The sequence below is a fragment of the Sylvia atricapilla genome, chromosome 9 (assembly GCF_009819655.1).
Source record: "Sylvia atricapilla isolate bSylAtr1 chromosome 9, bSylAtr1.pri, whole genome shotgun sequence".
Classification (NCBI taxonomy): domain Eukaryota; kingdom Metazoa; phylum Chordata; class Aves; order Passeriformes; family Sylviidae; genus Sylvia; species Sylvia atricapilla.
The window spans coordinates 22359320-22382200 of record NC_089148.1 but is presented as its reverse complement, the minus strand read 5'-3'; the positions used below and the strand labels follow the sequence as shown (position 1 = coordinate 22382200).

The following is a 22881-nucleotide window of genomic DNA, read 5'->3' as shown; positions in this document are numbered from 1 at the left end:
TAACAAATTCTGTTAGCAGAATCAATGTTCATAAAGCTTAAAAGCCAAGTCACAGGGACCAAGGTACTAGAGGAGTAACATGGTCTTTTGGTAGAAATAGTCTATGCCTAATCAGCAACAACCTTATGGATCCTTCCCTATATATACTTAAAACAAGATTTTTGTGGGTTTTTTCGGATTTTTCTGAAAACTAGGGGAGGGGGGAGGCCAAGAGATGTTGGAGGAAACCTCACAAGCTGACTAATAACTACTGCTAAAACTGGAGACTTACTGGCGAGTAGCTATTTCATGAGGTAGTCTGGATTTCACTGGACTTGAAAATCCTGATGCAATTGAAACGTCTTGCAGTTAACACTTTACCAACTGCACATAAATATGCACAGAAAACAGTAGGCTGCAATATTTACATTGGGGAAAAAGTTTTAAGACGCACGGAGAATGACTAAAAGTGTTAGTTCATTTACAAATCACATTATAGCTGCAAATACGTAGTTAAAAAAAATTATAAACCCCCAAAAATTAGAAACCTAGCCCTGAATCATAGAAACATTTAGGTTGAAGACCTTTAAGATCAAGTCCAACCATTAACCCTGTACTGCCAAATTCCACTGAACACCAGGAATGGTTATATTCAATTCAGACTACCATAAAAGCCCATGTTCTGTAACAACCACAGCACTGATCTAAGTCCTCTGCATCTCTCCACCAAGGAGATGAAAAATTCAGTTTCCATGTGACATCAGGCAACAATTTCTAAACAAGATTTCATCTTTACTAATGTGTTACTAATATTCAAAGCATTATTCTCCCATCCAAATAGGATACAACAATTTAAATATAATCGATACATAAGCCATATCCCTGTTGCAACGAGTTCCTTCAATTCAGCATAAATCAACTTGTTGAAATCGAATGCTTACAGGTTGACAAAGCCTTTAAATGGCCATAATCTGAGCAACTCAGGTCCTGGCATTTTCAGTTAGAAACTTCTATTTTATTAAACGAAGAAATAGGAACCCATATTAAAAAAAGCAACAAATGAACTGCAGAATACACAAGGCATATTGTAATTCCAAGTCATTCAATCATTCAAACTATGAATATTCAATGCAACAATTTTTGCAGAAAAACTGTTCTTCAAGTTCAGCATAACTCCTAGCAAAGAATGAATACTTACTTCCTGATAACTGTTTTTGAAAACATATTTTAAATAAAATCTCATCCTAGAAGAGCTTTTCTCTGCACTTTTTTTTTTTTTGAGAAATATATAAATCTGACCTAAGAGCTCTGAGACCTTTATATAAGACACATAATTTTTCAGAATAATAAACTTCTCATAAGTACACAATCTCCTAATACAGAAATGTAACTATGTGGGTACAGGCAAAAAAAAATTGGATACAATATAAAGTTATATAAAGTCACCCATTAGTTCATGAAAAAAATGACCACAAGACACTGGATATAAATCCCTGTGTATCTGCAGTAGTGAAATAATGTATGAATAAACATCCTTTCTGCAGAAATCACTCTGTTTCACAGCTGCCAGTACATACCAACAACCAACTTTAAAAAAAAAAAAAACAAAAAAACCCAAAAACTTTCAGTTTGCACATACTAAAGACAAGAAGCTTAATAGCAGAAGTATTCAGTTCTGTTCTGTGTAAAAAGCACTTCCTCTCTTACCTTGGCTAAATATATGGAATTTAATGTCATAGGACATGTATCCATATCCAGACAGGAAATAAGTGACTAAGAGAAAGACTATGCAACTGAAGATACCTAGTTTACAGTTGTGGATTATGATCAGCAGAAACATTAAAATGTTGCACTGGCTACTGAACACAATCATCTTCCTCAACCAACCAGCAACAAACTGCAGACAATCATGAATTGTGTAAGAGAAACCCCTGTGGTTTCATTTCTGGAAAATTCTTTTCTTAAAGTTTTCCTGCATGTACCCTACCCTGATGTAAGTGATAGAATGTAGGAAGAGAGCTGTTGTCTGATCCAGTGACCTCTCCTAGGTTCACAAAAGCAAATAAACAAAACCTTTGCTTTAGGCTGTAAACCTTCAAAAGCTCAACTTAAAGATAGAATCTGGAATACAAAATTTGTTATTAGGGTTTTTTTTTGCTGTTTATCAGAGACACAGGCCATGCGCATATGAAATTCTTGACCAACCAATATTAAAACTATCTTACACTACCCAAAGACTATTGCTTAAGAGGGATTTGAGCTAAAATAAAGTAAACATAGCAAAGCAGAGAAAACTTAACACATCTGCACATAGACTGCACCTGTTTCAAAATGCACTGAGCACTGAGTTTTCTAAGCAACTACGATAACACATTTACAGTATGGTATAGTGGCTGTTAAATGTTGCAGTCTAAAACTAATGCACTTCAATTTAGTCCTTAAAACTATGTAAAAATACCACAGGCTAGAGCGAAATCCAACTGAAGTAGAAGAAGTTACCACGGCATAGCAATGCAGACAGAAATTACCTAAATTAATAATAACAGCCATATTTTATTCCTCCCTGAGAAATAAAATCCTGAGATTTTTTTTCCAAGTTTCTAAATCTGCATATCTGTAGAAATATGTAAGCATACAGTATTATTAAATTACTATACTTTCCAACCACACGTAATGTACTTCTTAAAATATTTCCAATTATTAATTGTAATCAATTTGCAAATCTCAGAAGTAAATTACCTATGTTTAGGCATCATTAATTATAACTAATAACCAATTTTACTTAATGCACTAGCAAAAATGGTACATCTATGGCACATCTATGTTTATCACCCAAGTTAAATACATCGCTTGAAGTATTATAAGCTTGTATGCCTCAGCGCTAATTATACTGTTAATACAATGAGCTACGTACCAAAATCACTCCTAACATTCCCTGCTAATTAAGTAAAACCAAGATCAACAGTATCATTCAAAGGTCCAGGAGCTTGGTGAGCTCAGCTGCAAAATGATTTTGGAATGTTTCTACCGATCTACTTTAAACACACAAATGTGAACAATGAAATTGATGGCAGCTGTAACAAGAAAACCTGCCAATTATTCTTGACTTTGACAAGCCAATTTTCATAAAACTTCTATCAACATCTTTCACTTTTTATTTACATTCCTAAAAAATTTTACTTTTTTTGTGTGTGGATTTCAGCAGCGGAGTTCATGAGCATCTTCATATAGACAACTCGTCCTACAACTTCCATTAGGCGATCCTCTATCTTGAACAGCAACAGCCTCACACTGTGCAGCGTAAAACTAACCCTTTTACAGAAGAACCACTTTTTCCAGTTTTTAATGATAAGGGAATTTTTTCCTGCATCTAAAAATCAGCAGAATAAACAACTGTAGCTATGTATTTACTGAACTGAAAATTAAAAAAAAAAAAATCTATGTACAATCATTTGCAATCTGCCTTACTAATGTTTTCAGAAACATTAGCAATGTCAGAACCAGCAATATTTAAAGATCCAGTTTCAGCTCTGGTTTCTAAGAATCCTGTTACCAAATCACATTTTAGCTTACCCAAGGAGTCTTTCTAGTAATTGTGAACCAAGCCCCCCCCCCAAAAAATTAATTCAGGGATCTTTATAAGAAGATTATGCTCTCCCAAGAAATCAGAATCAAGCAAGATATGGCAGAAAATAAGAATAGACTTTGACAATACTTTCAAAAAAGCTGAAGGAAGATGAGCAGTAGTTTAAGCAGTAGTAAAAGGCCTGTGATTCTGACAACACAACTTTAATATACTCACGTCAGCTGGTGTTAAAAACGTCAGCAACTTACACATGAAACATAAAAAAAGAACCTCTTAAAAAAGCTTAGATATTTGCTGATCTTGTAGTTCACAAGCTGCTCTCCCTTGCTACAAATTCTAATCCAGTGGATGGGATCCTTCCCTCAACATTTACAGAATTATGTTCTGCCATACTGTCCAACCTAGTTCAAGAAAAAATAAATCTTGTATAGTTAAATATAAATGCTTTACTGAAATGAAATTCTTCAATGACAGTAATCATTTTTTTCCAAAACAGGGTTCAGAATTAAGAGGTAAAAGTCATCTTAATCCAAATCCAGATTTCTGTTAAGATTGGTCTTTTACAAAGGACACAGCACAGAAAGTATCTAAAACATTAACTTCACCTCTAGTGAATGTTAATTTAACACAGTCACCTACACAGTCTGGAAGATGGATACAGATGACAAGACTGGTAAGAAAATGCCCAAGGATCAGGCCTTGTATTTTGAGCCATGTCCAACATGCTAGCCTTTTTAGAGAATTACTAGTGCTTCAAACTATCAGTAAGAATGCAAATCAAACATTTGTTCACCAATTTCACAAGCTTCTTTCACAAAAAAATAGCAAAGGATTCATCTGCAGGACTCCCTATAGGGCAGAGAAATATTCCTCTTCCATGCCTTTCACTAGGAGAGAAGATTAAAGAGTATTCATAAAAGCATTAAAGTACTATAGGATCTTCACTGAATGGCAGCCAAATACAAAAAAAAAAAAAACAAAAAAACCCAACCCACTAACGGAACTGTTCCCACGATAAAAAGGTAGGATGTTCATTTTAAAAAATCATCTTCAGTCTTACCCATAATATCACAGCCCTCAGTTCCACCAAAACTCCTCCCTTCCAAGGAAAGGTAGTTTTTTTCACAACTTAGGCATTTTGGTTTAGGTTAATGTTTCTACAGCAGAGAAAGAAATGAGGCTGTGATTGACAAGATTTTGTTCAAAGTTTAGGCCTGCTAAGGCACTGCTATTGACAACTGGTTTTCTGGCTGTGTACACTTTCACCAATGAAACGCTCAGAGGATTACAAAGACAAACCCCATCTCTTTCTTCTGTTCTCCTAGCTATCTACTTGGAAAAATATCACAGCATCAGATATTGGAAATATCACAGTCAAACAGAATAGGTTTCTACATTCCCCAGAAAACAATGGCCAAGTCTCATAATATCATGACACTTCTCAATGTAAGAATGAAAGGGCAAGAACAAGTATTAGTTTTATATGAGCAGATATGTACAACATGTCATTTACAAGGGACTTAATAAATTATCACAGATTCCCTGAAGCCCTAGGAAAATTGGGAAAGACTGATCACTACTATATCTTGGCTACAGCAAAAAAAAAATTGTTTAATTTACTAAGGTTTTAAACTCTTCTAAAGAGAAAAAGTAATAGCAGAACTGAAGCAAAAGAAGAATATCAATTCAGACAAAGAATACTTGAACTCATTTAGCTTCAGGATATGGTTACAGAAAAATTAACACACAGGTTTCCATTTCACATGTAACTACATCTGAGTTTACAATCTGAACTTTTAAACTGTGCAAGCCTGGAAAAAGTACTTCCTGGTCCACAGTAAACAAAACAGCTGTGGAAGGATATATTCAGAAGCTGAACAGTGGATTTATTCTACTCAGTAGGGGGGTTTTGTGCTACTTAAAAAAGGCAGGTAGAATGAAATTTGAATACAATACCAAGAAAATATTTTAAAAAATAGAATACCCAAACAAACTAGCCCCCTTTTCACTCGCTTCTATAAAGAATGACTTGAATTACAGCACTGCATTGAGATTGTGGGGTTTTGTTTGTTTGTTTAGGATTATTTTTCCACCAAACTTCTTTACATATTAACAGAATTTATGTGAAACTTCTAATAACAGGCATCTGACACTACAAGAGCCAGACCACTACTTTGACAAGTGCTGCTAATTGAGATAATTTCTTGAGTAGTCATTTATGATTATGGATGCCAAAAAACCCAAACAGAAAACCCCTATCCACACCAAAACACCTCCCACACACAACGAAGAAACTCCCAAGAGTAAAACCCAAACCAGCTTACAGAGGGTGAAAACAAAAACAAAATGGGAAGCAACACCTCTGTTAAATACATCAAACTTCCATCCCATACATCAGCCTACTGAGATCAAAACACACTTTTCCATTTTCAGAATTTTTCAGGAAGAACTTCTACGTAAGGGCTGCTTAGACAAGCTTTTGCATTTCTTCTTCTGAAAGCTCAAAATTATAATTCTTATTTCAATTTTTTTCCTTGGTAAATTAACTTGCACTTATTATCCTGGAACTAAAGTTTTATACATATATCTTCCAAAAATACATGGAAAATTTGGTAACATTTAGGACTTGGTCCTGTCTTAATGTTCACTGCCCATACCCAAACCCTCATGCACACAACTCCTTTCCATAATAGTTTCTTGTTTAAGTAAATCAAACTGATGAAGCACTTATTAATATCCAGGACTGAAGAGGACACCAAGAAAATGAAAACAAGATGGACCTCTTTCAGAACCAGAGGGAAGTAAGAAAAACAGGGAAGGGAAACTAATGTTCTGGGGTTCCAGAATGGCTATGAATGCAATACACTGCACTTCTGACTTATTCCAAGGTATGACCACCTCTTCACCTTTGTTACAGAACTGCCAGTGAAAGTGGTTTTCTTCTGCTGCCACACTCCTCCACTCAACACTGCACTGTGTCTGCAACTGTGCAATCAATCACATGAATGATCAGTAAGTTGCTCAAGGATAAACTAATTTTGTTAGAACAGCTTAATGCTGCATTAACTTACTCTGCAAGTGAATGAGCTCTCTAACAGAGGACAGCGTAGAAGACACTGTAGCAGAAACATGTGGATTTGGAGCTTCTTCTGCTCATGCTAAAGATGCAGGATGAGAAAGCACAGAGCTATCCATTCTGGCAAGAGCCGCCACCACAGCATCCTCATTGTAACATGAAATTGCACCCTGAATCCCAACTTCTTACTACTAAATTAAAATTGAAAGAGTCTACTATTAATATCAGTGATTGTACTGTTGACCCCATGAATACAGAAAATCTGGCACAGCAGAACAGTGAACCAGACAACTGACTGGGAAGTGCAGCAACCCTCTGATGCCATGAATCAACTCCTCCACATCTCTAAGGCAAAAGAAAAAAAAACAAAGAAAAAACCCACTAAAATTAATTATATGCTAGAAAAGAAAAAAGAGAATAAGCAAGACCTCTGAAATGAGCCTTACAAGAGAACCCAATGCACATTCAACATACAGAAGCTTCAACTGCAATGGAAGTCATTTTGGTGTGTGCCAATTAACAAGAAAATCTTTCTATTTAGCATCACCTGAAAAGTGATTCAAGAACAGCCACAGACACTTTGCACTGATATTTTGAGATTCTACCACTGCAATCTCAAACTGAAGAAGCAAAGTGAAGCTTCCTGCTTTAGCAGTGACCCAGAACTCTTTCTTCCTGAATCCACACCGTATTATGAAATTGGCACAGTGGTCTTCCATGTAATTGCCGACTTGTAGATGTCCACGTGTAAAGAAGTTGATGTCACACAGGAGTTGGGCTGTTTACCTTTGCCTAGAGGTTGAGATTCCTTACTTTAAAAGCAGCTGTACAAGACAACTGTAATTCTTCATCCCCATCACCCACCCACAATTTAGTGTGCAGACATCTAAAAGTTGCCTGTTTTGTGGGATTATTCTCCTCACATATCCAAGGTTTGTAGGAAACACAAAGTCACTACATTCTAATACAAGCCAATCGTTTATCCCTCTATATCACAATGGATTCTTGTTCCGGTTTTCTCCCCATGTAAACAGGAAATGAGTCCAAGTATAAATTATAGATTTCTCCTTTGAAAGGGCATCACTTACCAGTAACTACCATGCTGCTCATGTTAGAGTTCGGGCTACTGAGTACACTGCCTGAAAGAAGTTCGTCAGATCCTCTCTAAAAAGAAAGAGACAGTAAGAGATTTTTTTTTTCCTCTATTTTGTGATTTTTAAAGATGATACTTCCTCTTTTCAGATAAGTGCAACAATTTGAAATCTAAGTAAAGCGGAATATTTACAAGGCATTCGGAAATGAGAGCAGCTTAAGCACAGTTGTTTAACCCACCACTGAAATGAAGCCATCTCTGGACACAATGAGAACTCCTGGACAATAATTTTGTCCAGCATTTCAAATTAAAATATAATTAAATATATTTATTCTACTCCAATAACATTTAAATTAAGTTTTAATATTTTTATACACATATATATTAAACTATTATATCTAGCTGAAACTACAAGGGAAATCTACACAAATAGAAATATGGAGTTTAGCTGAATTTTAACACCCCTATTTAAAAAAAAAAAGATTTATTGATCACAGGAAATGAAATCAGTTTTCATTTTGGGGACAGTCATCTGTTCTGCAAAACACAATTTAGGGCAAGGAATTACATCTTCATTGTAGTTCTCAAAACACAACAAATGTCAATTAGTGAATGACTTAAAAGTGGGCTGCAAAAAGGAGGGTTTATATTGAAACCATACAAGATAACACTTTCCACAAATTGTTTGTAAGATGGGCATTTGACGCAGCTGAAGAGTCACTTCTTTTCACACCTTGTTGTTTCTTTTTTTCTTTTATCCAACCCTCTTCACCCTCAAGATTTCATCTCTCATAAAGCCTACAAAATCTTTATGTGCGCTTTCTATAAACAAAGTATTTAAACCATTCTTTGAATATTAGCTTTAATTTCTTATAGGTTCTTTCCCACTTCAGAAGTATTTCTGCAGCACCCTTAAGACTAATCCAGGTCACTGCTAAAATGGTAATGAGGGGAAAAAAAACAGTTTCTACTCATCCTTATTAAAATAAATGGGTTTAATTCTGTTGTGGACACTACAAGAGAATCAAGAATAGTTAATGAATATGTTTTACAGGGCACTTCAGTACTTCATAATAAATTAATCTGAGACTATTACCTTCACAGACAGCACAGTTGAACGACATATAAAAATCAAACCCTTTTACCTTTCTCTCATACTGCACCGTATCTGTGTCCACACAGAGAACAGCATGCTAAAATTTATATATGTTTATATAAAGTTTATATATGGCACACATAGAGCCATTAAAGTTTACTTGGTTTTCAACATCAGTTCTGAAGAATCGCTATACAGTTTATTGAATGCTCTAAGCTTGTAAGGGTACACAGCAAGCAACATATCTGTGCCTATCAAATCAGCAAGAGTTCCCTTAAGATTGTATCATGCCTAACACCAAGATCAGGTAGAACTATGAGAAGGACCACGTCTTATCCTTTACAACGTAAGGACGCATTTCTAATCAGATATAACTAAGAAAAACTTAGCTAGAGAGAACTGAGAAACAACATAGTTGTTATGTTTATAACCTAAGTTATAAAAACTCCATTATCTAACTATATGGCTTTCTACTACTGATGTAATACGCAGGTACTCGGTGTAAGTTGAAACATAAACACTGTTTCTTTTTCATGTTCTGAATTTTCTAAGGTAATATTGACAAGGGTAGAATGCTGCAAAGTTGACAATTACTAGAAACATTAGGTTACTCCGTGGTAAGTGAAGTTTTTTCTGCTCGCCGTACCCATCTAGACAGTCTTTGTCTGCAGCCTGGCCAGCTCAGCTGAATACGGAGAAGTAGCAGCAGACACTAAATCTGTTCTTAGTTCAGCTGATTAAGATCATTCAGCAGCATTTTCTGCCCCCCTGACAGGCATTAATTTGCAAGGGTACACCAATTACTACATAAAACAGCTGAAGCAACCCCAGTATCAAATGAATGCTCTTCCCAAAACCTGTAGGAACTTTACAATTCTGAAATATCTCAAATTTTACTTGCCTTCAGCTTCAGAAAGTTACTTATAACAGCAACTGCTGAATGAAAGAACGCAAAAATGATTATATAAACTTCTGGTTTCCAGTCAATCAGGCTTTCAAAAAAGCTGTTAATTTCTTAATCCACAGCAGAAAAATCCAAAAGCAGCACAAATTACTCAGAGTGGATATTCAGTTCCTGCATTTGTGTTTCATGAACATTTCTCTCTTCATTTACAAATGTATCATTTTACATTTCATGAATACTTTCCTAAGTCAGTCACAAGATTTTGGCATTACACTTGAAAGTTTTAACATTTTTGCTTCAGAAGAACAATTAAATGCGAATTTCTTGCACTGGCCGGCATCATAAAGTCTATACTTGACTTATCTGCATTAAATTAGTGTTCAAAAGTCTAATTGGCAAATGTACAGGTTCATACATGGAATGTTCTTCCAGCTGCCCCATGAAATCCCAAATGTATAGCAAACCTCTACTAATTCACTCCTGTACATATTTCCCAAGCTTTTGATCAAAGACAAAGATCTCTTACCGTGTGAGTAATGATCTTATTAGATGTACATGGTTGTTTTTCCTAATGGGTTCTTAAGGAGCCTAGACCCTTCTGTACTACAATTCCATATGTAACTTTAAAACCAGCTTTGCCACAAAAGACATGATGGACTTGGACACAGAGTGGTTAAATTACAAAATCAAAAGCAGTACCTGCCTGGTTATTGTGATTTACTTCAAAAGAGTTATCTGAAGATCTTGGCTGTCTAGTAAAGCAATCACATATAAGCATCTCAAGTAAGCCAATGTGTACTCTTAGACTGGCACTACTGTGTAACACAATTCCTCCCGAATTACAAAGACATTAAAACTTATTTTACTTACATTTATTCAGCAGAGATAAGGCTTTACTTTATTTGTAATTTGGGGTGCCTGGTTTTGGTTTTATGCGCATCTTCTTTTAGAGGGTGCTAAGCCAAAAAGGACTGACACCATGCTCCATGAGCAAAGCTTTTCATCCCTCTGCTATGTCACACATGGTCAGGAATTTCAGGATCATAACCAATTTTCCAAGCAGCTTGAACTATTTAATTAGTTTTTCTAGTCAAATGGTACAAACCTTTAAACTAAACTAGGTAATTGTACTGAATGTTTCAGAGCTAAGGAAGCCAAACTCAGATCTTGGAAGAGCACAGAGAATCAGACGAATCAGACTCAAGGAAGGAAGAACTAAGAGCAACGTTCACTTAACTCTTTTCCCTGTCTGTGCAAACCTCTGCTCTAAAGAATCAAAGCAAGTTTGAGATTGTATAACAATACTGAAGATCACAAATACAGAGATAGCAAAAATGTTCACATCTAAGTTAAAATAACAAACAAATAAAATACCACAATTACTATATTTTAACATAGTGCAAAGGAAAACTACTGTAATAGAAACACGGTAGAGACAAATTGAATACCCATTTTAGCACAAGGCAAAGAGATTATTAAGAACAAAATAAGTACAAACTGCTATTAATGGATACTATTATATATTAATAGTATATTATACTTTACTAATATACTATACTAATTAATAGTATAATAGACTATTAATAGGCCATCTTTTGACATCTAGTTCTCAACAGCACAAGTTCTCGATGCCATATTTCTACTCCTACTAATGTCAAGGAGATTAATCTAATAAACCTACCAAAATAGGAGTATACAAAACAAACAAGGGAATTGCCAAGCTAACATAGTGCAGTGAGTGAACCCTGAATTTGCCACAGAGTCAATACTGCCCTTTCACTGAAGCTCACGTTATCAGCCCCATGACCCCATGACAGCATTTCCATGCATGGTGGGAAAACAGCATGTTTAATGCATGGCTACAATCAATGGATTTATGTAAAACTCACATGTAAGACCACTTTCAAAAAATATAAAAAATACACCAAGTCCATGTTTAAGTGAAAATTCAAAGTTATGTATACAAAAATTATTTTACATACTGCAAAGACACCTATTTGATATTTTAGCTAATTTCCTTAAGTAAATGCTTATTTCATATATTTCTACAACATATATATAAACTTGTCACTTCTACAACTCACAAAATCAATTAAACAAAAGAAAGAAGCCTGTAGCTCAGCAAATTAATGTCTTAGGTTCCTTGCTTTAAGTTTTAGCTAACTCAGAATCCCTCATTATGCAAGTTAGACTTAGATAGCAGAATTTCAGATTTTTCCCCCCATAAAAGACTACTACAAAGCTACATGATACCACAGGTTATATTATGTAGCTTTGTAATTTTAGGAAGTCATTGCATACTATGTAATGTATACATTACTTACTATGCTTCAAGTCTAATCAAAAATATACTACTTAGAAGTCTTTGCCAACTATTTTCCTCACATTCCAGATCAGGCTTTAAACACTTTGTACATTTCCCAGATTTTATTACATCCAACAGTTTAGTCTTTTATGCATCAAAATACTTTTTGACAACTGTTCACATCAGAGACATATCGGCTTTTTTCCCAATAATTCAGTGCTATGGAGAATCTGATCAGAAGTTATGGCTGAACCTAACCATGTATTAGAGAGATCTTATACTGGTAGAAACAGTTAACTTTTTTAAAAAAGTCAACAGTATTATCTATAAAATTTCTTAAACTGCCTCTACAAAATACAAAGACAACACTCAAAGATATTGAAAAAAACATTTTTTACAAACACTCATTTGTGGTATTTATGTTTGCTGATATTACAAACCTGTCTCAAAACCAGGATGCTTCTGCCCTTTCCCATTCCCCTCTCTTCTCCCTTTCCCTCAAAGGAAAGATAAGTAAGAGAACTTCAGCAGCACTGCACATTTACCACAGTTATTCTCAGCCTACAGGCATGAATTTCCCAAGGGGTATGACAAGGCAGGAGACAGATCTCGTGATTTAAGGAAATCCAACAGCATTGTAAAACATTTTATTTCTAATAACATCTGGGAACAATTTAAAGGAAATAATCAGAAACCTGATGGTATGGGAGAGGAATAAGCACATGACAGTTTCACCCCAGACATTAAAATATTCTCCTCTAACAGTTACACATTGTAAACACACTGCTTCAATACCAACTTTGGGGAGTGGCTGTTTGAAACAACAGAACAACACGCTTCAAAACCCCACACACAACAATTTATAAACTTTGTTCAGTTTACATAGGATAGATTAGGATGCTTCATTTTTAACATGACAGAGTTTTATATGAAACACTGCATGAATATACCCTCACATAATCTTTCATGAAGAAAAAACACTTGATCTGCCCTATGCTCTGATTCCACTCACAACTGTCAGAACACAATCCAAACTACCCTAAGAAATTTGTTACACCTCTCATATGTACAGGATCACAGAAGGTCCATTCAGCAGAGGACAAGCCAAGTCTGTATATTCAAAAGAAACTCCATGCAGGTTAATAAGTATTTCACAAAGCATACAATTTAACTGTAAGATTGCTATATACTTCACCAGACCCTTACATGCATGGAGTACACCTACTTGAATCGTTTTAAAGAATACACCATGTAACTATACTAGCATCAAATCAGTTATGGTCGTGAACTCCATGGGGGCTTAATAACTCACTTATAACATCACTTGCTTTTCATTCAGTATTAACTGTATACAATATGACTACCTTTACATACTTACTCTCTCTGCATGTTCTTTTTTACCCTACTTCAATTATTTTCATATTCTCCTTGGCCAAGCATATATTGTTTACACTGCCTAACAACTATGTCATTTCAACATGCTCAATTTTTCAATAAGAAAAGAGCTAGGAGAAAATTAATAAAGCATTAATAAGAACACAAATTTTGTAGAAATTGAAAGAGCAATCAAGGGAATTTGAAAAGTCTAAGGTTGACAGGAGACAAAACTCAATTTCCTTGAAAAATGTCCAGGTTTACAAGACACAATGTTGAAAAGAAACAAATTTCTCAAGGCACCAGAAGATCAAAATGGACTATTAAACCAAAAAGCCGAAGAGTAAAGAACTAAACCTCAACTTACACTGTGTCACACGTCCTCATTTGCAAACTTCCAAACTCAATTGCAGTGAAGGACTGCAGGCAAGAACCTCTTCTAATACAAGTCAATGCTTCAAACAACCAAGAGGAGTACACCAACAAAATAATTCAACCCAGCATTTAAGACTTTTGATTCAACGTTTACCAGGAAAGAAAGTACTACTCTCAAACATTACTGGTAGTAAATTAGAATAGATGAGAACTCACTGGAGCTACCACCTGGATGCATCCTTTGTCTTCAGACAGACAACCATGGCATCTGGATGTAGATCTGGTCCTTCAGTAGCAGTTTTTACACCTCAAAATGTCATCCACATGGAAGGTATTTTCTACTTAATTATCTGCTATTTTTCACTAGTAAACTGAAAGTGCTAATGCTCTTTTGTCTATAACTCAATACTCATATTACACATTCACAGAAAACCTGATTTTATTAAAAGTTAAACATGGCTACATTTACTTGCAGCTGTAAAAAATACCCAAACTCCTAAATCTAACATCACAGTCCCATTAACAGCCCGTGAAACCACAACCTCATTTAAATCACCTATCACCAAAAGCAAGAATCCTACCTTCTCCCTGCCCCCAGCAACTTGTTCCTACTCTGTCCTCCTAATTCTGTATAGCAACTAATGCAACCACATGCTTTGGTACAAATCTGAGTAAAAAGATGGAGCTCACTGTTGTGACAGCTTAGCTTTATCCCGGTCAAGTTCCCACGAAAGGTTTGTGAATTGGTTACCTAAACATCTGTTGCACAAGTATTACAGCAAGAGAAAAATGGAGTGCAGCTTGATTTGCTTGTGAAAACATGGTATGAAGCCCTAGGAAATGGGAAGGGTACTTCCATACTGGTATTAGTACATCTTTCAGAGACAGTGCAGGTGATTGCATTTCTCTTTGTTCAGCCTCTAAATTAAGTAAAAAACCTAAGTGTTCTGTTACAAATGGAAACTGTGATTTCAACTCAGTGAAAGATACCAAAACTTATCAAACAGGTATACTAAAGCTTCCTTACATTGCTGCATACTTACTACAGAGAACAAACTAAGTTTCAACATGCTTCTTTTCCTTCCATTTTCAGCTTTCCTTACTTTTTCACTTACGTTACAGTGGCAGAATGAGCATTACAAAAAAACCCAAAAGTAGAAAGAAAAAAAGAACTGGAGTCAACTGTTCTGAGAATAAATACGAAAGCCTTTTAAAACAGGGTCAATTTACTGCAGTTACTGTTATCAGATATCTTTATTGTTAACAGGCATCTTTCACTCTAAGAAGTTATTTTTTGTCGCTATGGACATGTTCCCCATCATACCACTGCTGGAAAGACAAATCCAGATGCCAGTTCTAAACTTTCAAACACCGTCAGACTTCAGCCTTACTTCACCACTATAAACCACTATAAACGCTCCACACATCTTTTTTGCCGTTTACTGCTGCTACCACAACTAAGTATTACTGAATGAATACAAGGGTTGTCTAAAGACATTATCACAGCTAATGAAAGATTAAAACACCTCTAATTCACAAACAACCCATTTTTCTCCTATCACTGTGTCTTCGTCTAATTTACTAGCAATTATATTAGACATGCAAGGTTAGCCCAGAACTCTAATTCCAACATTTTAAATACGACAGGCTATCACATAGCATTTGTCTGTATGAATAAATCATTTTTATACTACCACTCCCTTCTTTTTAAGCAGCCAAAATTATAACAGTGAAGGCAAAAAAAGTGAGAGTAAAAAACTGAAAGGAACAGTCTTGTGGAATAAGTTTAGACTAAATTTTACAAGTGGAAAAATTTATCTTCTGACAACTTGCTAGAATATGACTTTCAATCCTATTTTCATTATACAGTGTACAGTGGAAAAAAAAAAGTCACACCACTTCTTCAGTATCTACTTGTTTCCACCATGAAAAAATTCTGTTATTACTAGCAAAACAAGGTTGAGAGTTTGTCTGTCAAAAAACTGAAGGGGACAACACTTCAAGGGTACTTACAGACTCTCTCCCCCTTCTCCATCACTTCCCTCTCTGTCAGTTTTAGGTTTCAGTCCCTCCCCCACACTACTATATTCCTCCTTGTTAAGTTTCAGAAGGGGAGCTAGATGACACTTTCATGTTTGGAGAACTTAGAAAGTACTAGGACAGTGTTTCTTAGCATCTTCTACCCATCCCAAACATAACCAACTAAATACACGCCACCAATTCCATCTTCTCTTAAGTGCACTGCGAAGGCCAAAGCCCTGACTTTGGGAGGAAGAAGGCCATCCCTACATCTTTAAACATTACAAAACTGTGTTTACAGGAACAAGTTCTCCCTCTTAGCTATAACTGGGGCTGTCCATGCTTGGCAGTTGAAGCGTGGTTTTTGGCAAGTATCCAAAATACCGTCAAGAAGGTCAAAAATTTCCCAAATGCTGTGTACCAAATAATGCATCCAGGAAGAAATGACTAGTTCCTTTCTCCTGTCAGAAGAACACCTCAGCCACTGTGAAACACACAATGAACATACACAAAATGAGTCACTCAATCGTTCAAGCCTCATTTACTGCACAGCTACTCATCCCATCCAGGAGAAAGACCATCAATTAGTGACACACACTGAAACGCATCAGAAGAGATCACCCTCAATATGCACCCAAAGTTCACCTAAGTTATTCCCTACACCTGTGTGACATATATTCCTCATACCATGTTTTATATCCCTCCAAAGATTCTTTTAATTACTCACGTACTTCATATATCCAATGGCTGAAAAAGGCTCTGTCACACCAAGTGCAAAATCTGTTATCAAGATTAAAGTGTTGTAATGTAAAGAGAACACAAGAGAGCAATTCAAAGTACAGTTATTAGACGCTGACGCTCAAAACTGTATAACCAGAGAGTAACTAAGGACCTGATGTAATAAAAACAAAGCAACTCCAATGTACTTTTTTAAAAGAAAAAACAAACATTTTATATAATATGATAATTTTTTTGAAACTATGCACAAAGAAATCTATAAAATGCATAGAATTTCTCCAAAGAACTGAATTTTTTTTTAAATATTGATGAACTATGTAAATATTACCATCACTGGAATCCTTAACTCTCCTTTATTCAGGTACACTTTGCACAAACTACTTATATACAATACAAGTTCACAAATCAGCATCAGATAGAGAGCTAAAGCTCATTCCTGTTTGCATTATTTTGTAAAATGTAATGTAAGGGGTGAACTGTGTGCAGTGACATTTCCCTGCCTCCATGAACTCTAGGTAAGCAAAACAAGACATTACAGACCAAATCAGGTATGACCGATTTCATTCGTATTTACAAGATGACTGGGTTGTGACATGTTCTAATGCTTTCAGAAATTAAAGCACACTGCTCCTCAGATTTGAGCTAGGAAGTTCACTGCATCTTTTGAGTTCTATAAATCCCCACATTTACTCTTTGTAAACCAAGTTTTCAAGTTGTATTCATCAGTTTTTCCACTTCCATTTTAAGTTTTATGTTTTGTAGTGGTTTCTGGTGTTAATTTCTGGTGATTCAACATGTAAATCAAATGAAGACTGAACACCAGATGAACAAAATTGTTTTAAATCAAATCAAGTGTATAACACAAATAAACAGGAACAGTTTCACATTTAACCCTCATTTGTAGATAACCCCAGTTATAAAACTGTTAATAAAGCATTATAAGGAGGCACTCATTTTACTTTATACTTGCCTTGACCACATGCAGTCCCTCAAAGCTAAAAAGCCCTCCTTTAATAGAAAGGCCATACCAACTCTGGTAATTAACTTCTCTTACTCTTTTATGAATAGGTTTAAAAATACATGTTCACTTTTCTATTTAAGAGAACAACCAGCCAGACAACACTTAATATAACTATGAAATTTGCATTGACATGACTGATGATGACAAAATAGAGCAAATTTTCCAAACAGAAGAGTCATGTCACCATCCATTCCCCCAAGGATAACAGAATATATCACAAACATATACACTGTAAGTGAAAAATCTCAGAAAGCATCAAGTAAAAAAAAAAAATCGTGGATAAGGTGACTTCTCACATGTAAATCCCTGCCCACATCCCATGACTATTCAGTCATAATAAAAGCAGTGTTGGAAGAGCATTAACCTGCTAATACAACTCCTTGGATTCAAAACTTACTCCTTACACATTCCCACGGCACCCCATGAAAAAGAAAACTTCCAAGGGAAGGCCAAATGACTGAGCTGTTTACATACACTTGGTAGGGTAAGCATTCCTCAACTTTAAAACACCAGTCCATCAAGAGCAATGGACAGTCACCATAAGGACAAATGTCTCACCCCTTCCACAAAACACAAGTGATGCTGACATTACATCACTACACACACTGTATACCTCAATTAAACAGAAATCCTATTTTCCATTCTTACCAGTACCTTCAGATAATTAAAGAAGCTCCATAATACAATCTAGTTTATTCCTACCATATTTATCAGTTTTTTTCAGAATATTATCATCCTTATCTATGTGTATTACTTTCATGCACAGACTATTTTCTTTTAAAAACCAGACAGCAAGTCCATTTTTACAAGCAAAGAGCACAACTTTTTGATACTTCTGAGCCTTTCCTTTTATTTTTTAATCACTGCCCCAAATACACCTGCCTTGTTTCTTATATCCATAATGTAACTTCTACAATCAACAGAAAAAAGCAATTACATCATCTGAAGCATCTTCATTTCATTGTCTGGCTAGTATCTTAAAATTTGGCTCCAAAACTGCATTACCCACTTAGGACATAACTCCTAACACTCAAATTCTCATGGACTGAAGTTGCTCACAGTGAAGAGTGAAAGGGATCCTGAATCAATTTACCTCTCCTGAAGTGAGAAATGTCAGAATTTAAGATCCAAGTAATACACAGTCAATGTGAAACTACTTTTTCACTAGAAACAAGAAAAATTACTAAGGGTGATTTATAATTTTATATTTTTGTCCTGAAGCTGTGCACATGGAGCACAGTTTGCTGCTGAAAGACTTGGAACGTCCTCAGGTATCCCTCCCAACTACTAAATACATTGCTATGTTTTAATGAGCTAACACTTTGTCCTCCCAGGCAACAGAGAAATAATCATGTCAGTTCGTATTTCTATTGTAATTAGCTCCCACGGAAGCACCTTAATAACTACACTTTACTCACGATTCAGAGAACAATTTTAAGCTTGTCTCCAATACTGCATGAACATATGGAGCTGGATGGGTGCACAATCTATGTACCTGACTCCTCACAGCTCTTCCTAGAAGCAAACTTAGCCAGAAACATTATACAGGTACATCTGACAGAACAGCTGCTGTATTATAGCAGAACTAGTCCAAATCCAGCAGGACCCATACTGAATCTGAGCAACTGGGCCTTGCTAGACAAAGCTGGGCTTAGCAAGCAGTTAACACTGATCAATCAGCTCCAGGCCAAAGGCAGGTCTGCGGCACAAGCTGCAAAGTCCCTGAACAAATGTGAAGAGTTGACTGTACACACTAGAAAACTTCAATTTCTACAGCTGAAATAGAATCGCTCCCATGCATTCAAGTTCTCTTGTCCCACATCCCTTTACATTACCATTATTTTTCACTCTGCTACTGCGGAGTACTGATCTAATTCCTGTGACAGCTTCGGATAAAAAATGCAAAATAAACAGTAAATTAACAGCTATTTGGAAGCCTTTTTCTTGTTATAAAAATATGATAAACTCATAACTGAACTTGAGAAATAAAAAGTACAGCAAACACCCACTTCTGTGCTCCCAATTCTAGCTCCTATTTTTTTGTCCTATTACAGTCACTTCTTTTTTAACTTCAGTGGAAACTTTTAAAAAAAGGAGGGGGAGGGACAGAAGAAAGAATTACTTTTACAGGCCCCATGCAACAATGCAGGAGTGTTGTTTCAAAAAAGTATGATAAATCAAGTTTTAAAGTAAGAAGCTGACACCAGTGCATTAATCCAGAACCACTGTTTACAGTTCAGTGCCTCGAAAAGTCTTTTGTGTAGAGGCTCCAATTTACCTCTAGGGATTTTTGTTTAATAAAGCATATACGGCTGACTAGATATCAGCTCACAATGACCAGTTAAAATCTTCCAACATGCTCAAAATAGTTCATTTTGTACCAGCACTCTACCCCCTTATTCGTTAAGTGGACATCCTACCTTCACGCCAACTGCAACATCAGTTACAATGCTGTAAGAAAAGAAAAAAACAAGAACATAAGTCAACCCATTAATCCTCATAAACCAAACTTTTCAATGTATTGCAAGAACAAAATAATGAGGAAACAAACAGGCAACAACTTCCCTGAGCAAGAAACTATGTTCAAAGAACATATAGGTCTGAAATACAAAAGAAACTTCTAAAAAGCCACTGAGCTCCCATAGCTTATAGGCCTTTTCAAAGAGTAAAAAGTTTCAAGGAAATATTACTCCAATGCAGCACTGCCAGGAAATTTATTTAGGAAACTCAGGTTTCTGGACTATATAAGATTACCGGGTGGAAACGGAGTAATTTAAAAGTAAGTACAAAACTTCTCACACACCTACATTAACAGCTAGTTCAGCAACATAGCTGAACCTCTGTCTGACCTACTCTTTGGACAGCAGTAAGCAATATTATCTTTTTTTAATTAGCTTGGAAAAAAAACCCACAACACATTGGTAGCTACATCTATACGAAATTTAATGAGATACACCTATGAAAAACCTTTTAACAGGTATGTCAAGGTCCAACTTTTACTTAGAGGCTGTGACATCATCAATCACAGTGTACACCACAATAGTAAAAGAAACTTTAGTCCTCAAACACACAGCCACACACACAAAAGAATATTGGAGAGCATTCCACAGTGTAGTACTCATTAGTGACAGTAGTTCTCAGACAGGATTTGTAACTCCTACCATTATAATCACAACCATATAAAGCCTTTGGAACTCTCACAGTTGAAAGATTATATGCTTAAAGCATACCAAAGGGATGGCTTCTCTGTTTGAAACTGAGTAAACAGCCTAATAGGAGATTTGGAAGCTGAAAACTGTTGTATTCACACGGACAAAGGCTACAGAGAGCAGCCCCATTTTCCAGGTCCAACAAAACGCAGGCCTGGCGTCTAGTGCCTGCCCATCCCAGCCCTTACTGTCCCACATGGCCGACTCCTTCCAACCTTGCCTTCTTTGGTTTTTACAGCCACTCCACTACATATACAAAGGCATCTCTCCACCTGAGGAGGGGTGGAAGCCGAAGGGCTTATTAGGCAGTTTCTGAAAACAAAAGAGCTCGACATCTGGCTCCTGCTGGCATCGCTCCTCCCCTCCAGCCAGCTCCAAAACAAACCCGAGCCCTGCAGCGCGCCCCTCCTCACCCCCCGGCCAGGGCAGGGATGCCAAAGGCGGCGATGGAGGGAGCGAGAGGCTCTGGAGGGCGAGGAGGGGGGTAGATTTTTCCATCGAGACGTGGCGTCTCGGGCACTACAATTACGGAGGGGGCGGCCCAAGGCCCTCAGCGATTGGAACGAGAGACCCTACAGAGGGGCCCGCGTCACGGAGAGACTGAGCCCCCTCCTGCCCCGCTCCCAGCCTGGGTGCGGACTTCAGCTGTCCCGCGGCGGGAAGCTCATCGCTCCCCACACCCTCGGAGACACCCGCCGACAGCCAAGGAGCGCCCGGCAACGGGACAGGTCCCACCGCCGCCCGGCAGCACAAAGCGCGGCAGTGCGCTCGCTCCCAGCGCCCCGGTGCCCACTCACCCGTCCATCGCCGAGCAGGACAGAGCGCGGGCAGCGGGACAGGAGCCGCGCACGGGGAGGCTGAGAGAAAATGGCGGCCTGGCCTGCACGGAAACCGCCGAGCGTTGCCGAGTGCCGGGCTCCGCTCCGCGTCCCCCTCCGCTACCGCGCACGCGCCGGCCGAGCGCACATGCGCCGTGCGCACCGGTGAAGCTCTTGCCCTCAGGCGCCCGGCCCGAGCCGGCTCTTGAGGCGGTGCGAGTCGGCCCCGCCTGGGGCGGGGGGCGGGAGCGGCGGCGGCGCCCGGCGTTTCCCGCCCCGCCCCGCCCCGCCCGGCCCCGAGCGCGCTCCTCCTGTCTGCCACGCTTCTCCTGCCTGCCTGCCCCGGCGCCGCTTCTGGGGTGCGCGGCGTGGACGGCCACAGCACAGCGCGGAGGCAGCTGCGGGCGGCGGGGGCTCCTCAGCCCGTGAGCATTCCCTGCCGCCCCTCTCAGCCCCCGGAGCCCACTTGTTGAAGGGACGGAGTTTCCGCACTTGGTCCCGGAGCCCGGCCCTTCTCAGGGAAAACGTTCCGAGGGAGCCGGGCACCCCGGCGGCCCCGGCGAGGAGCCTTGTCCCCATCGCTCTGCCCTCGGCTGCGCAGTCACTTCCCAGAAAACAACCTGTTGACTAAATAACTGATCACTAACACTACATGAAAGTAATTAAAGGGAAGCATGCAAAGGAACTGGCTAATACTCATTCAATTTATCTTTTGAGTTAGAAGCTCTTCCATAAAAAAGGCTGAGAAGTAAGTACCCGTTGAGTGTAGCAGAAAAGATCCTGGAACTGAGTCTGCAAATCCGGTCGAAATAACGGATGTGACTTTATACAGCAAAACTCTGGTCCCCCACAAAGCATCAACAGAAGTGATAATCAGGATTTTACTTGGAGCATTTAACTTTAGAAGGGATAAAAAAAGTTATGAGCATTCGGTGCATTTCTAATAAAATGCCATGGCACCCTCTTGTTCAGTTGTTCATGCAGTGTGATACTGCACTTTCCTGTTCATGTGGCTTTGCCTTTTTATACTATTTAGATCATTTTTGTGCACTTCTGAATGCCGTGTGAAATGTCTGCCATATTTGGAACATTGTGAAAGCATCATTTGTTTATCCGGTCATCTGTTGTCTCTGTTGCTAGAGTGTGTTTCTGCCTTGTCCTTCTCGTGTTTAAGAAAGTCAGAAAAAAATTGTTGCCAAGAAACACCCTCTTGTCCTTAGGAATTGTCATCTTTCTGCTGAAGTCCTGCATCAGATGTTTCAGAAGGCATCAGATGTTTCAGCTGAAA

The 22881-nt window shown here is 37.8% G+C and overlaps 1 protein-coding gene across 5 annotated transcripts in view; it reads right to left on the bottom strand.

Annotated features, from left to right (window-relative positions):
- The window catches only part of PTBP2 (polypyrimidine tract binding protein 2), a 48230-nt gene extending 26510 nt beyond the window's left edge, over window positions 1-21720 (bottom strand). For 3 of the 5 annotated variants that reach the window (XM_066325248.1, XM_066325249.1, XM_066325250.1), the window contains exons 1-3: window positions 21573-21720; window positions 19987-20017; window positions 7730-7805 (exon numbers count right to left, since the gene is read on the bottom strand). In XM_066325248.1, the coding sequence (XP_066181345.1) occupies window positions 7730-7805; window positions 19987-20017; window positions 21573-21580 (115 nt within the window). In that variant the 5' untranslated portion in view covers window positions 21581-21720. The remainder of the gene's footprint in view (window positions 1-7729; window positions 7806-19986; window positions 20018-21572) is intronic. The other 2 variants (XM_066325252.1, XM_066325251.1) reach the window with 2 other exon arrangements.
- Between the last annotated feature and the right edge of the window lie 1161 nt (window positions 21721-22881).